The 15,888-nt window shown below is 41.8% G+C and overlaps 1 protein-coding gene across 1 annotated transcript in view; it reads left to right on the top strand.

Annotated features, from left to right (window-relative positions):
• Positions 1-11,784, top strand: part of CEP112 (centrosomal protein 112) — a 172,969-nt gene extending 161,185 nt beyond the window's left edge. The window contains exons 24-26 of the mRNA XM_086473829.1: positions 8,628-8,729; positions 11,109-11,170; positions 11,712-11,784. Of these exons, the coding sequence (XP_086329955.1) occupies positions 8,628-8,729; positions 11,109-11,170; positions 11,712-11,784 (237 nt within the window). The remainder of the gene's footprint in view (positions 1-8,627; positions 8,730-11,108; positions 11,171-11,711) is intronic.
• The last annotated feature ends 4,104 nt before the right edge of the window (positions 11,785-15,888 follow it).

Below are 15,888 nucleotides of genomic sequence, written 5' to 3' on the forward strand. Positions count from 1 at the left end.
TGATTTTAACCACAGAAGTGATTCACAGAGAGCAGCCCTTGCCCTGCCGCTGCCTGTGGAGCGGGTGATTAACCCCTTGGGCAGGCAGCGCTGGCACCAGGGCTCAGCGGGCTCTGCTGCGACGGGGAGGAGAGCAAGGGTCTCAAAGGAGTTTCCGCTGTGACTTTCAAGAACAGCGACACCAAATATTGTCCTATTAAAATAGTTCCTGCAGTTTCTATATGTGACCAGCACGGACCGGAGGGGATGTGTTTGAAGAGCGCTTCTTTCTCTGCACTTCTGCGAGGCTGAGGAGGGTCCTTGTGTCCATCCGTTGCTCCGCCGACACCGCAAGCACTGGGGTCAGGAGGGTACTGTGTACTTCAGCTGTTTTCCACCCATAAAGCATTTCATATATGTATCTATATTGTCCAAAATGTAGGTGACAAGCAGCAAGGGTGGCACCTGAAAATCCGCTGGTTCAATGTCTGCACACAGCACAATAGAAAATTTCTTTTCTAACTACTTACGGTGAGCCACATACAAGCAGTGAAGAATCTGATGTGAGTGGGAGCACGCTGGTCAGGCTGTCTGACATATACAGACCAAGACATCCATTTCTTAGTATGTTTTTCTCTTTTCAGACTTCCCAATAGAGGCTGTTGGGGAAGAATCAGAGTGATTCTGGTTATATCTCTATAAGGGACCTTTCCTGGATATAGCTGCCCCTGTAGGTGTATGGCAGTGTTGATCAAGGTACCCTAAAATGACGTCTGACATTATTTGGAGCCCAGTTCTACCACTTTTATGTTGGTTAGTGTCTACCATACATGCAATTCCACTGATATATTCATTAATCACTTTGATACAAAAGCACACTCCAATTTTTAATTAAGACTGAGGTTGTTAGAATAAATCATAACTTTGCTTTTGACATATTTTCTATTTTGTATAGCATTTTCTTTAACGGCCTGCTAGGAACAGAACGCAGAATTAAATTGAATATAGCAAATTAGACTGTATAGCAGGAAGTTTCAGATTAGCAGAGGGAGATAGCAGCTGAGATTCAAGCACAGAAAAACAGATTTGCAGGTGGGATTTGAAAGGAGCTGGAAATCAATGGAGTTGAAAGTTCCTGGGAGCTCCATATGGCAGGAGCTGCAGGAGAGAAGGCTTTCACCAACTGTGCAACTGTCAAAGGGAGAAGAGGTAGATGATGATGCTGTACGTGTGGAAGTCAGTGATCAAATGTTAGCTTTGGTAAGACACAACTGGAAAATACATAAATATGTACCTGCTTTACAGAACAGAATGAATTATTGGAACGAAATCGCCAGCTGGAGAAAGACAGTAAAACAGAGACTACAGAACAAATAGTTTAAAGGAAAAAGAGAATTTTTACCAAAAAATAATAGAAGCATATGCCAGCATGCGGGAATTAGAGACTATTTTAAAATGTCAGTTTTCTAGCTGTTTGTCTTAAGTAGTTGTGAAGGAGAAAGAGGTCTTCCTTTTGAGAGAGCAGTACATCATTTTAGGGCGTCTGTGGTTTGCTTGCATATTATCAATTAAGGGAATTTTGTTCTTTCAGAAGTGTTTAAAGTAGGACTAGAAGGGACAATGATGCTGGTATTTAATGCAGGGAATTTAAAAAGAAAAAAAGAAGAAGAAATGGGAATGCATGGAGTAGCCAGTCGGATGACAGAAGAGAAGAGCAGAGACACCTCATCTCCAGTGCGGGCTCTCAGCAGAGTGGGCTCAATGAGTGAACTGTCCCATTCATTTTTTCTAGGTGACGAGGTGCCCAGATGGAGCTAAAAAGGCATGAAAAAGGACAGCTTTATGCTGATCTTTAACATCATTTAAAGTATTACTTTGTTTGCAATTTAATCGGCACCAAATGCCATCGATCAGATGTCCATCCGGGAAGCGCAGCCGTGGCTGTCTCCTGCCCTGCTCCTCCTCACCCATGCCCAAAGCTGAGCAGACTCTTTCCAACGCGATGCTTTGTAAACTCGGCGGCTTGTTTTCCAGTTGAGATGCTGATTAGATTTTTGTTCTTGAAAGAGGGGAAATGGTGATAGTAAAAGTAGCTTCTGATTATTGTCTACAAAGATTTGCTTGTTCACACAGTCGGTGTGAAAATATTGAGCCTAATCCTGCTGCCGCTGAGCTTTGTCAGCTCTCGCTGTTGTTAACGAGCACTCAGCACCTCCACGTATCAGACGCTGAAACCTTGACTTGCTGAACCACCCCAGCATGGAAAGGATTATACAGAAGGTAACGCGTGCTGGAATGTAAAACTGAGATACATAAATACACTCCAGTGGTGGTGGCAAAGATGCTGATAGCTTTATTTCAGACTTAATTATCTTGATAACGTATTAGGAATCGCCAGAGCCAGAAACGCACACCGTGTTTTTTCAGCTTCGGCCCAGCCGCGCTGGTTAGTGGCTGGGCTGGTTTAGGTTTTGTCCCTCCAGGTCAGGGGGTGTGAGCCGTGTCCCCTTCGTGTCCCCCCCTCGTGGTGCAGTAATGACCAGTAACGACCTCTCCGCCGATGAAAGGACGGCGTTGACAAGAGCTGAAGGAAACAGCGCTCGGGGACAAAGATGGCATCTGCGATGAGTCATTTGGAAGGAGGGGAAAAGAAGTCGGGGATCCTCCAAATCCCAGCTGGAACAATAGTGGAGCCTTGGAGAGGGGGAGGTTGAGAGAACAGCGCGAATTTTCTAGCCACAACATTCCTGGTTGTTCTATGGTGTTGACAGTGAAAGCTTTTATTCCTCTCCAACTCGCGTAATCCCAAGAATGCTGTTCTTGCCATATGCAGCCCACTGGTGTGGGTTTTTTAAAAAGGCTTTGCCTGCCTTCCCTTCCTTTGCAGCTATGAATTATATGGTCTTGGGTTGCTTCACTGTGAACAGAGGGTTTTCCAGGTGGGAGATCTTGGTTAAGAAAAGAAAGATATCGAAATACAAGCCACTGAAGTAATAATGTCTCTTGGATGCAGGTTAGAAAAAAAAAAATACTTAGAGCAGAAAGCTCAGTGTGCAGCGAGCAGCTCGGCAGAGCTGGAGGTCCCTGTGGGTTAGTAAAACAACAAGGCAAAAATGCTTTGGACGCTCTGATGGTTTACTAGCTAAAGACAGAGAAACAAAGAGGACGGCTTTGCCACCAATTTGGGTTTTATTGAAACTGTCAGAACAGAGGAGGTTCTCCAGCAGTATTTTCTCAGTGGAGAACAACGTGGTGTACACTTGACAAAATAACTTGCTCAGCTGATCTTGCTCGGTTAGTGTTTTCGACTGAGCCAAATTCATTCGATTTATAGCATTCATTAGTTTCTAAAGAACTTGAGAACATTTGTATCAAATTGCATTCTATTTCTCTAAATCTGGAAGAACCATATTTCAATTTATGTTTCACAGTAAGAATAGAAATTCCCACTGCCTGAAATGAGAGGATGTGGACTAAAAAGCAGCAGATATTCATGTTTGATTGTATTTTGAGAATAAAAATGTTCAGACCTTGTTCTTCCTTGAAAAAACGGATATATCATTTGATTCTTCATTAGGAAAAATTGTTTCAGAAGGTTCCAAGCTCCAATTAAATATTCTCTTACAACAGAAACGTGAGAGATCAGAAATTTAAGGAAACTGCAAATTTTGGTAGATTTGGTTCCTCGGTTATAGACATTGCCCAGCGTCTCCCAGGCCAGCTGACGGAGAAAAGGGCCCGTATAGGCTCGTAGCAGTTTTGTGGGAATAGAGCTGTGCTCCCTTAGAGTTTAGGAGTGCTGAGAAGCAAAGGAGGAGTCACTGCAATTAGGGAGAACACAAGCAGGCAGGGATTAGTCATTACTTTGACATTCTTTGGGTTGTTGTTTGGGTTTTGGGGTTATTTTGTTGATTTTTTTTTTTTTTTTTAATGGGGATGGCATCGTAGTAATTTGTCCTTCACTTGCCCTTTTCAAAGTGCTTTCAGAAAATTACTTCACCACTCTTCACACCACCTGAATGAAGTTGACCTATGCATCATTATTATTATTATTATTATTATTATTATTATTATTATTATCCTCATTTAGAAGGATGAGACTTTAGTCTGAGATTAAATGATTTGCCTAGAGCTGAAGGAGTTATTTTTATCTTTTTGGTACCCTAACCTGTCTTCAGATTTATTACAGCAGATCTTTCACATCTTCTTTCAGAGACGTGCATTGCAGAACAGATGCATAATCTTTTTAAAGAGATTTCTCTTTTAAACAGCATTATAACATCCCATTGTTTAAATAATGCAAGAAACGGTTTGAAAGAGACAGGAGTGTACTTTTCTCATCTTACTCCCCCTGAAATGTGGAGAAAATTTGATAATAATTTAATGATCCAAATTATGACTTTGGTCACTATCCTAGTATTTCCTGGCACACGTGGAATTATTGTCCTTCACAAATATTTTAAACAGGCAGAAATTAAGAGACTAGATAAAACCACAACACTTTAGTTAAGTGAACCGCCTTTTCATTCTTATCTGACATAAACAAAATGTCAACTTCATGCCCTTCAACACAAGCTTTTTTTTTTTTTAAAGGAACTTGAACAACTCCTCTGTGGTCCCCTCACTTGCTTTACCAATGTATATTTCAGAGTTCCTTTTGCATTTTCCTTATGCTGCTCTGGTTCAAGTAAAGTAATCTACACTTGGGAGATCTGGAGAAGATTGCATTTGTTTGGGTTCTTTAATTATTTTTTTTTTGTTTAATGAGAGAGGGCTTTTGCACCAGGGCCAGTGTGTTCTGGCTGATAACCTCAGCATCACAAACCTCTCGGAAGTAAGAAGGGGAGAGCTGGCTGTTGGGAACCTCAATAAGATATGGCGTGGTGGTGGCTGTATAGCAAAGCACAGAAGAGAAGCAGAGTATCCTCTGCTTAGCGGGCCGTTCTTAGCACATGGACTAAAATGCATCTGGTCATCTTGAAGATACCCTAGTTCTCCTGGATGTGCTTAAGTTGTTGCTTTCAGAAAGGAAGGTAGGTGACTACAGAGCAGCTAGGTGCCCATGGGACTTGTTCCTGGCCGCTCCCATGCTCCCATCTGCTTCTAACCCAGCCCCACAAACGTCCCTCTGAAGCCTTCAGAAATAATGAGTAGCTGCAAAACTGATTTGTGCCACAAAGAGTGCTTGAAGTAGTAAAACTGAAACTTGTCTTACACTACTGAAAAGTGCTGGGCCAGGCCTGACCGCTTGGTTTGGAAAGCCCAGTTTGGGATATTTCTCTTCTGGGCATCAAACCCAACTTTTATCTCTTTTGAGAATGGGGTCAGTGCCCAACAATGACAAGATCTCATTGTAGTCTGTGAAATTATAACTTCCCTGCTTTTTGCATCCCTTTGTATAATTGTGTGAATATTTATCTCTTCTCTTTTTTTCTAGTTTATCACATGACTAAGCATACATGAGCTATGTGTGGTAACTTCAGCTTTCAGTTGTTTATACTGACACCAAAGATGATTGATGGTAAAACTTTAAACCTCATATGTTAGCCACCAACCTGAATAAACAAAGACCAGTGTGGCAGCTTAATATTAAAAGCTATAAAACCTTCCTGGGGGGTTCATGGATTAAATCAACTCACCAAAATGAATTTTGAAGAGAAGCTTTCTCAGGACTGTAGAAAAACGAACACAACAGTAAATGAAATAGAGCTATCCTCATCCAGCAGACTAAAGCCCTCCTGAGGGCTGAAGAATTGCAATTTTAAACATCTCTCAAGAGTGCAAGAGGAGACACAGTATTTGTGGATCCTAGGGAGGCAGCTTGAGGCTATAAAAGAACAAAAAAGCCTTTAAGGCGCCAAAAAAAAAAATCCCTACAGACATAGCTTTCATTGGTCAAAAATAAGTGTTAAAAAATAAAACCCATCCCCCATTAAGATTAGTATACATTAGCCCACTATATATGTTATTTTTCAGTTATAAGAAGTGATTTAGATTTTTGCCATGCACTATTTTAATCTCTTGGGTCAATAAACCTTGATAGTAACGTCAGCCAAAAATATCAGCATGTTGTTTATCATAGTATGACAGGAAACAGCTGGGATCTTATTTTCATCTTATTGTGATGCAATTATTAGTGAGCACAGTTGAAAGTAACATATTTTGTCTTAGCAAACAAACAAATTGCAATTGTATCCCAAAGAAGAGTTTTCACTGCAAAAAAAGTGTGTGTCTTCTCCCTGAAATAGCGTAAGAAATCAGCCCCGAGCAATACTTCAGCTATCAGGGCTTGCTTCTCATTTTCTTTCTCCATTTTCAGCTGAGCCAATAATAGATATCCATACTTTAAAGCACAGGACGTATTGCTTCCTGACTTTCCAAGAAACACCTTTGTCAAAAGAGAACAATCCCCTTGCTGCTTTGCAGAGTTAGTGGCAAACTTCAGCAGCGTTGTGAAAGTGTGTATTTAGAGGACTCTTGCAGATTAAAGTATTAAAACCAGTGACCTGGCTGAAAGAAGACTGTTGCACAATTAGAATATTATTATTTCACTCACAGAGCTGTATTAAAATTTTTGTTGCATCTACTTAGAATGAAACTTTCTTGACTTTCCTCTAGGAAAAATTGTAATAAGCGGCTCTTGCTGTGTGCCTGGCACCTGAGGGAGCTGGTGTGAGTCCCAGATGCTCTGTAGGCATGGCTAGAGCGTGGTGCAGTGAGTTGTGTCGGAGTCCAGGCTCAGCTCCTGACATCTGCGTCGCCTGTAAATGCAGAGCTTGAGTGCGAGTCAGGCCGCTGCAATGGAGCTTCTGTGCTGGTTGGGTCACTCCGACGTGTTGGCTGGGTGATCATCCAGATCCTCTTACTCATGAAATTGTACCATGCAAAATTCAGGAAATAAAAGCATTTTGCTATTCTAGCTGCCTGTTTCTGCTCCTGTCTCACTGAGAACAAATGTAGCATGTTGAATTAACTGAAATATATGTTTCTGCTCTATCAAGGTCCCCACCCAAATGAGCTGTTGGCTCAGAAAATGTTTATCCTGGCAAAGCACCTATGCGTAACTTTGTAAGCCTTTATAGAAATAGTAGCATAAATTTATTGGAGTAACTTTCAGAAACATAAATTTCGATCGCTGGCTTATATACAGAGTTCAAACAAGGTTGCCTGTCTCTGCATTTTTTTCTTTAGATTTGCATAGTGGCATCACTTGCAGTTCACAAGGAAAGCCTCTAATTGCCTATTTACATAGAGATTTGGAGAGTTCTTCTGCGTGTCAGGATGACTCATAGACAGAATTTTCCTAAAGTTTCATCAGATTGTTTTATTTCTTTTGTATTGATAATTGTGTTGTGCACAATGCACGTTTTGGCATGACCTGCGTTTTCCGTAAGGCGGTGATTGGCACATCTTGCGGTGAGCTTTGTGTCGGGTTCTCACGCGTGGAAGCGTGTGCCCTCCTTGCAAGCTGGGAGCTGGAAGTTGTGACTCGTGGCTTCTTCAGATCTAAGACTGAGGTTTTGATTTGTGGTTGCAGTGGCAGATTTGAGCAATTTGGTAACTAAAACAAAATTAGCACAAAATGGCGTTGGTGTGTAAATCATTGGGAAAAAAGATTCAATTTGAAAGTTTGAAGGTATTTTATAAGTTAATCTGATATTGAATCCCTTTTATCCTTTATTTACATATTCAGCTGCTAATCCAGAAAAACACCTAAGTACTTGCTTAATTTGAATTAAGCGGTTAATCCTATTGGAAGTTAAGTACAGATGTGAGGCCCTGATTCAGCCAAGTAATAGAGCGTGCGAGAAGTCCTGTGCGACGTGAGGGGCACAGCTGAACCGGACTCTCCGTTCCTCTCCTGTATGAAGATTTGGCAAATCCAGCCGCACTGGAGAGATATGAAGCACAATCCTTCCAGCTCGTCTGTCTTCATGTAACACTGCTTCATAACTGTGCTGTTTACTCGGCATCTATTGAATAAGGTTATGGACTAAAATGTCCTCCTTTGGATGTCATCGCTTTGGTGTGAACATCTGATCTTGTGACGTGTCTAAGATGCTCAAACCTATTTGTTGAAAGTCCCGTAGCCTCAATGGAGTTGAGGAAGACACAGAGCGCAATGAAAAACAGTCATGGGATGAATTAAAAAAAAGTCCTTAAAAGCACCTAGAAGTTGAGAAATTTTGTAAAAAATTCTTGGGAGACAGTAATTCAACGTCTCTAAAGCAGTAAGGGGCAAATATCACTCTACTGACCTGGTTCAGATCCCCCCAAAGACAGAAAGAAAACTGACTATCAATTTGCAAAGTGTATGTCTGTGTAAATGCGCTATTGAGGTAACTTTAGGAATGATTATTGCTTCTTCAGACCAAGTCCCAACAAATGCCTTACTGTTTCCTTTTCATTATTTTTTCCCTCCTCTCCATATATTCTTTGCTGTTATGTTTTCTTTTTCCTTTCTTCCTCTTTTTTGCCTCTTTTGCTTTTTATAGGTCTTTGCTGATCTTTTTTCTCTCCTTCCCTTTCCCTTGATATCACAATTCCATGTTTACTTGGACTCCAATTTGGCAAAAGAAGCAAAAAAGTTCCTCTCTGGCCTCCAAGAGTAGCCATCTATATATGAATCTATTTTTGTGCTGTTACAGATAACGCACATACGACAAGAATATGAAACCACTCTCAAAGGTCTGATGCCAGCATCTTTGAGACAGGAACTTGAAGACACCATTGTATCTTTAAAATCTCAGGTAAATTCTTATTATTACTCTTCAACTTTTTTGACTGGATAAAAACCATCTCTTCTAGACAAGAAATTATGACTGTCTAAAATTTGGCCAAAAATACTGAATAAGCATCAAAACCAAACTGACAGCACTCACATGCTCCTCAGTCATCTTTCACAGGGCTTTTCTCCTCCAGTTTCCTCACCTTGAGAGCTACCATGTTGTATCTTTTGATCCCAGATTTTGCTTCTGTTGGCAGTCAAAAGTAGAAATTATGCTGTATTCAGTATTAGGGGTTTTTTTCTCAACCTTTCAAATATAGCACACCGTTATCTCTCATCTTCCTTACCCTGTTTCTCCTGAAGGAATCATTTAAAGGTTGCATGTAAAGGGTGCAGAAGGGAATTAGAAATCATTTTGTTTTCTTTCCAGCTGATATAATAGAGCAAATGGGACATTTCTTTTGAGATATTAGTCCAAACGATGACTGTGTTATTTCTACATTTTCCTGTATAAAGAGGCTGTAATAGACTTCTGTCATGCTTTGTCTTTAATATTGCAAAACACTAGCTCATCTAGAGTAATGCAGAATCAATATTATTTATATGAAATAGACTCTTAAATTGGTTGACAGAAAGATCAAAATGTCGTTGGAAATAGGGAGCTACTAATGAATTGGGTGTGTTTCTTGTACGTGGTTCCTGCAGAAGTTATTTGATGCTTTCCTAGTCAGTGTATTAGGAGCTGGAACAAAAGAAAACATCATCGTTGCCTGAACTCACATGAGGAAGGATAAATAGCAATGAAGAGGGTTGATCATAGACATGGAATAATGGTAATCCAAAGAAAACACTGTCGGTGTTTGCTTATGGCCCTGTGCAGGACTCTGCATTTCCACGAGTTGGGAAGGACTGGGATCTGTCCTGGGCTAAAGGGAAGAAACAAAAGACGGGGCAGTGCTGTTGACTCACAGCTGCCCATGAGCTCGGGGAGGAGCAAAAGCCCTGAGGACATGGCATACAAGTTTCAGCTTGGTACCAGCACACACCTCATACTGATTTTTCAGGACTGTTTTTCAAGCAATTATAGATCTACAAACTCTCCATTTCTCTTTCTTATGCAATCTCTCCCTGTGGAGATGGTTGGTAATTTAGTGTATTTGGGGTTGCCCCTGTTCTTTTTTCTCCCTACAATGCATAAGGGTTATTCTGTAGCATTTTTTTGTCGTGCATGAGACACTTCCCCTGGCAAAGCGCGCCTGTAATAGAAGTAGGAAATTTTCATAGGGGAAACTTCCGTATTTCTATGTGCTGGTAGTGACACAACTTCGACACTGTGGTTGTAAACACTCTGCTTACATATCAAGGGATGCCTGATGGAAGTGATGCTCTTTCTCATTTAAATATTTGTGGGAAATAAGGAGTTAAGGATCTAGTGGGGAAATCTATTTCCAGTTGATAGTAAAAAGCTATTTTTAAAGTGTGGTTGGCTATTAACACTGTCTGGTAGGAAGCATTACTCTGGATCTATATAATACCATAGCTTTTAATGAGTTAAAAAATAGTAGAATCTGATATCCACCTGCAGGGCTTCTGTAAGCAGCAGCAGCATTTCAAAAGAGTAAAAGTAACTATACACATGAAAACCTGGGTGCTATCCCAGAAATACATAGCTGCTGGCTGTATTTGCAGCGGTGCGCTGTCGTCGCAGACCACTCGGTAAGCAGGGCTCTTTCTGAAGCACAGGTGTCCTGGTCTTTGAAAATTGTTGAAATTCCTGTTTGAAAACATCAGAGAAGAAGGGCAGTGGAATCTCTGCACCTGTCAGGATTATTTATTGTTGGAGGAGGATGAAGAGGATAGGCTGGGTAAAAGCACCGAGCAGTGATAAAAATAAACAAAGACAAAAAAGAAAATACTTGAGGCTTGGGCAAAGTTTTCTAAAAATGTTGCTAAATATAAAGTATGCTGCCCAATTGTCTGCTCTTGGTGAGTCATCCAAAAGTGGCCACAGTGTATTAATAAACATTCATTTTCATACATGTGAAGAACAGGTGAGTACCTTCATCACAAGAGCAAAAGTGCAGGGATCAGAGCACAGGCATCGGATGGGAGTTGAGAGCAGGACTGGAGCTCCCAAGCCCTTGCGTAACCCATATGGTACCACCAGATGAGTTTAGAAACTGGTTTGACTCTTTTCCTAAAGGAGTAGATAGTGTGCAGCTGGAGCGGGGCCAGGGAAGCCATGCTAAGTCTTCTGTCAAGTATTAATTCCAGTATGCAGCTGAAGTGTTACTGCGTTTTATTTAGGCAGGACAGACCAGAAAAACACCTTTTATGAAATGCGGGCAAATTTACTAATTAGAATTTTGGACACTATTTTCACGTGGGGTGTATTTTACAGGTAAATATTCTGCAGAAAAGAGTCTCTCTCCATGAAGAGCTGAACGCCCACCACGCCAGAAGGTACGTGATTGTCTTTGATCGATTTGTACCATTTCACACCTGTGGATCACAGTTATTGAAGTTTTACAGCTTAATTAAAACACTCAAATATGGTTGCAGTTTTAAAAGTTCCTTATTTTCAGTAAACAAGCATCTGAGAATTTTCCCAGTGCTTAGTCAGTACTATCAGAGCAAGATTAGAGAAGTTGCAGGTGCATTACAAGTCTGGGCTTTGCCTCGATGTTCATGATGAGACAGTGACTCGGTGCACAGCTGCAGCTCTGCGGTGATGCCACCTCCTTTTAAGATAGAAAACAGTGATGCAATGCATAATATTGCAGATCACATCTTCAAAGTACCGGATCTTCATGAGCCTGAGCTTTTTTTCAGACGTTTACACCCTCCAATATAAATTATGGCAAGTGCTGCAGCAGTAAAAAGCCTTGCTGTGCCTTTAGAGTAAGTGATTCACATGGAGAGGTGAGTAAAAGGAAACTTCCTAGAAAAGCCACTCCATCTTTTTTATATTTATAGACTTTGATGATACTTTCTTATCTCACAGGAGGGTTTCTGCAAATAAGGATGTGTGCTGTAAAAATAGTGTAGAAATCTGTAAGATACTTAAACGTTTGTAAAAATGTTAGCAGTGTGAAAGTTGTCTGAAAATACAGATCGTAAACTGTTTGTTAATGAGAATTAGCCAAAGCTAATGTGAAACTGAAAATGTCATAGATTCTTGGCAGTATGTCGAGTGCAGGTAACTTCGTTAGACAGATGTAAAGCCGTCGTGTAGTCTCTAGCCTCTCTCCGGCGGCAGCAGTCGCATTACCAAGGGTTGCGTTTTCTCTCAAGCTCGTTCTGAGTTAGTGGCTTTACAGTTAGGAAAACAGCTGTTGAAAAAGACGAATGATCCCATACCGTTAGATCGGGCCAGGCCACAACTGACCGAAACCCTGGGGGTGGAAGGAGCCCCAGGTATGTCCTGACGGAGCGCAAGGGCAGGGACAGAGCCAGCGTGGCACATCGCAGCTCCTCTCCCGCCGGGGCTGCTTGTAGGCTCGGAGAAGCTTTTGTGCTGCTGCTTCTGTTCAGGGAAATTTTCTCTCGGATCGTTTTTCCAAGACTGCTACCTTTTGTGTTAGCGTTTACCTGACCTTCACTCACTGAAATACTGCTTTTTGCTGCTTCAACGCCCATGTGTGCTGGTGGCAGCAGATGTGGCTCCTCGGTGGCACGTGCCCCTGAGCACCCGACGCTGCAGCAGGCATGGCCGTACCCAGGCCCGCTGCCGACCGGACCCAACCCTGGCTTCAGCCTCGTGTGTTTTCACAGTGAGAGTAATAAGATACAACTAATGAGAGTCTCTTCATTTTTCAGGTAGCGGCTGGAGCTGTTGGATTTCTTCGGTTGCCAAACGGACTGCTTTGAATAGGTTTGAAGATTTGGCTCTTGTAAACTAAAATGCAAAGATCAGTGGCTGGTTTGTTAGCACGTTAAATGTAATGAAGTTCGTGAAAACACATCCATTGCTCGTGTCAGCATGTTTTTAGTTGTGTCTTCCTTCCATTATTTTTTTTATCGTTACCTTATTGCAGACTTATGCTTGCGATATACTGTGTGTTTGACTCCTTGCTGAGCTTGCTTACCAAGCGAGCAGAGTTTCCTCTACTAATATTTTTATTATTACTTCCCAATACGCTTCTTTTCACTTTTATACATGAAGAAAATCCCATTTTCTATTATTATTGTCCAAGATATTTTAACATTGCTTTGTGTCCATGTGTTTACATAATATTAAAATATTATTATTTTGTACTATTTTGTTTTGACATTATTGTCCTGTTTGGGCATCTCACTCATCTAAGTAGCCGCAGTGATATGAGAGTTTTATATGGCTTTGTTTACTGGGAAAATATTTTCATGCTGTGTTTCAAGGAAAAATCTCAGAGCAAGAATGAAAACGCCCAATGATGACAAATGCAGCCACTGTTGCCAGTTCTATCTATGGTTGGGGTTGCATACGCCGGTCACAGGAAAGTCCTTTGTCATTTACTGACATTTGTCATTTGTCATTACACAGTTGTTGAAAAGGAGTCATAACCGATACAGCCTTGGTTCTGTGCGGGCACGTGCAGGCTCTCTTGGATGATCCCGGTAAATCTAAGCAGATTCCCAAGGGTTGGCAGGGATGAGGTTTGAGCAGCGGTGGAAAACTGAAGGACCCGGGCAGGGAGTTGTCCTTGTAGCTGGCTCTGCCTCCCAGGCGTAGGAAGGCTTCCTTATCTCTTGGCCATCCGTGAGCCGGAGTGTACATTAGTACGTTTGTAATCAGTAAATTTAGATACGCTGGATACAAGAATAGCTTTTTTCTTTTCCTAGGCACCATCCTGCCGGCAGCGTTCGTATCAAGGCGCAGTTAATGGTCTGAGTGCTTGAGAGAGGGCCAGAAATTCCTGTCTTCTAAGGCCAGCTGTGGCACTGGCAGCAGCAGCGAGCCCCTCCGTATCGCTGCTGACGGGGACGGCCACTTCTCCTCTCTCGCCCCGGCGGCACCGGCGCTCACACGCCGCGGTCCGGACAGAATTCGAGGGTCCTGACCACTTGAGTGCCCGCGGCTGGACGCGGCTGTCCCACCGAGCCCCAGCTCACCAGCTGCGCTCTTATCTCTGCCTGGCATGGAGATCAATGAGGAGAGGCTTTGGCAGGCTGGGCTCCATCCACCCCCACCTCCTGGCAGCGCTGGCAGGGAGCTCCTTGCCAAATACAGGCTCCAACTTTGCTGGGTGCTTCGCTGATTGTCAGTCTGATCTGGGCCTGGGCAGGTTTTCCACCTTCCTTGAATCAACAAGTGATTCTTCTAATTATAGATAAGGGGTTGTCATGGCTCTGATAAGGGAGGAGGTGCTGCGGCAGGTGCCACAAAGCCTCTCCTGGGGCGGCAGTGAGTTTTAGTTGGAGGAATCTGTTAGGATGCATTTAATTAATTGTGGGCAGTAAAATGAAATGTATTTAGTCAGAGAGGCGCTCGGCAGCGATGGTTGGGCGCTTCGGGAGAAGCACCAAGAGCTCACAGAGCTGCAGGCTGCGCCCGCTGGGTATTGCCCCGTGTCCAAACAGCAGACGTTGGGACAGTGAAATCTCTTCTCGTGCGTGAAGGAAACAAGGCATTTTTGATTCTGTTGTTCTGCTTGCGTTTTTGTGTGATATCCGGGTGGTTATAGTGCTTTCGAAAGCAGTAAGGGGGCTACATCCATAAAGAAACACATGGACCCTCTTCTAGCTAGTTGAATTCAGGCCTAAATTTCCTTATTTTAGATGGAATTGGGTTGCTGATGGTATCGATGATCAAAAAGCAGTTTGGGAAAAGTAGACCTTGGTCAATCAGGGAGTTTTAAAACTCTGGGACTCTCTCCAACACCAAATACAGTGTAAGGACCATTTTGAAGGTGCTTATAAACCTGATAAGAAATTAAATTCAAGGTTGGAGTTCTTTTGTAGTTGTTGTTAACATTTCTTTGATCATTTTTGTAACAAGTAAGAGTTGAAGTCCAAACTGCAGGATTAGAAATATTTTGATACATATTACTTGCTCTCTACCGCTTTTTTCACCCGCTAGGTAAGGAATTGTCAGCTGCCAATAGTTTGCTTCGTTGCCCATAAAACAAGCTGTGGTGAAAACAGCTTGAGTATGGTTACCACTTGATTTGCACTTTTCATGTATTTATTTTACTGATTTTGCTCTGTGAGAGAAGACAGTTTCACTCTGTATAAAACCCCGCAAGAAAAAGGCATCATAACATTTTTCACCAGTATGGAGGGGGGTGACCCTTATCAAGGTGACACGTCATTTCAGCGCCACTCTCAGTTCTTGTGTTACATGTAACAAATACGCTCATTTCTGGTGCGGCTGGGAGAAAAGGGATACAACCTCCCTCCTTCTCCCAGCCCTCTGCTTTCTTCTGCAACAGTGCTTTAATTGTACTGGTGAGAGCAGATACTCCTGCTACTTGCCCGAATCTCTGTGGTTTCAAACTGGGAAATGATTTTCCTGCACAGAAAAGGATTTTATTGCGACTAGAGGAAAACATTTGCAATCAATATAATATCTTACAGTGTTTTATTGAATTTTCTGAAAAACATGCACAGCTTTGATTCTAACGACGAGCAGTCTTGATAGAGAGTGTACATGGGATCTCTTTTTTTTTTTTTTTAATTATCTTAATGCACTGCAAGTCCTTCCCAAATCACAAAATGTACTGGAGGAACCACACTACTGAATTATACTTGGTCTCGTTCTGAGGGTACAAAGGAAAAGTAAGACCAGATACTGTATGAAAAAGTTTCAGAACACAAGGTCATTTTAATTCAGACTTTTTTTCAAGGAACTATCTCTTCTAAGCTTTGATATTTTGTTCAGAAAGGTCATTTCTTTTAAGCCTTTGTCATTAAAGAAGACTTGTTCTTTAAAGTGCGCTATCAAAGAGTGCAGAAATTGCAAGTTACTGAAACTAAAATGCATGATCAATTTTAAGTCTGCCAACTAAAGCCCACTTAAAATTAGATGTGCTCTTGTGCTGATGGTTTCTTTGATAAAGCCAGTGGAAGATATGCAGTTGGTCATTTCAAACCAAAAAATAAAAAAAAAAGAAGAAGATAATTAAATAAAACTTTTCCTTCCTAAATTAGAAATCATTTTTTGCAGAAAAAGCATTGAAAGAACTGAATAAGGATCTAATCCT

This window comes from Leptosomus discolor, chromosome 15 (assembly GCF_034619465.1).
Source record: "Leptosomus discolor isolate bLepDis1 chromosome 15, bLepDis1.hap2, whole genome shotgun sequence".
Classification (NCBI taxonomy): domain Eukaryota; kingdom Metazoa; phylum Chordata; class Aves; order Leptosomiformes; family Leptosomidae; genus Leptosomus; species Leptosomus discolor.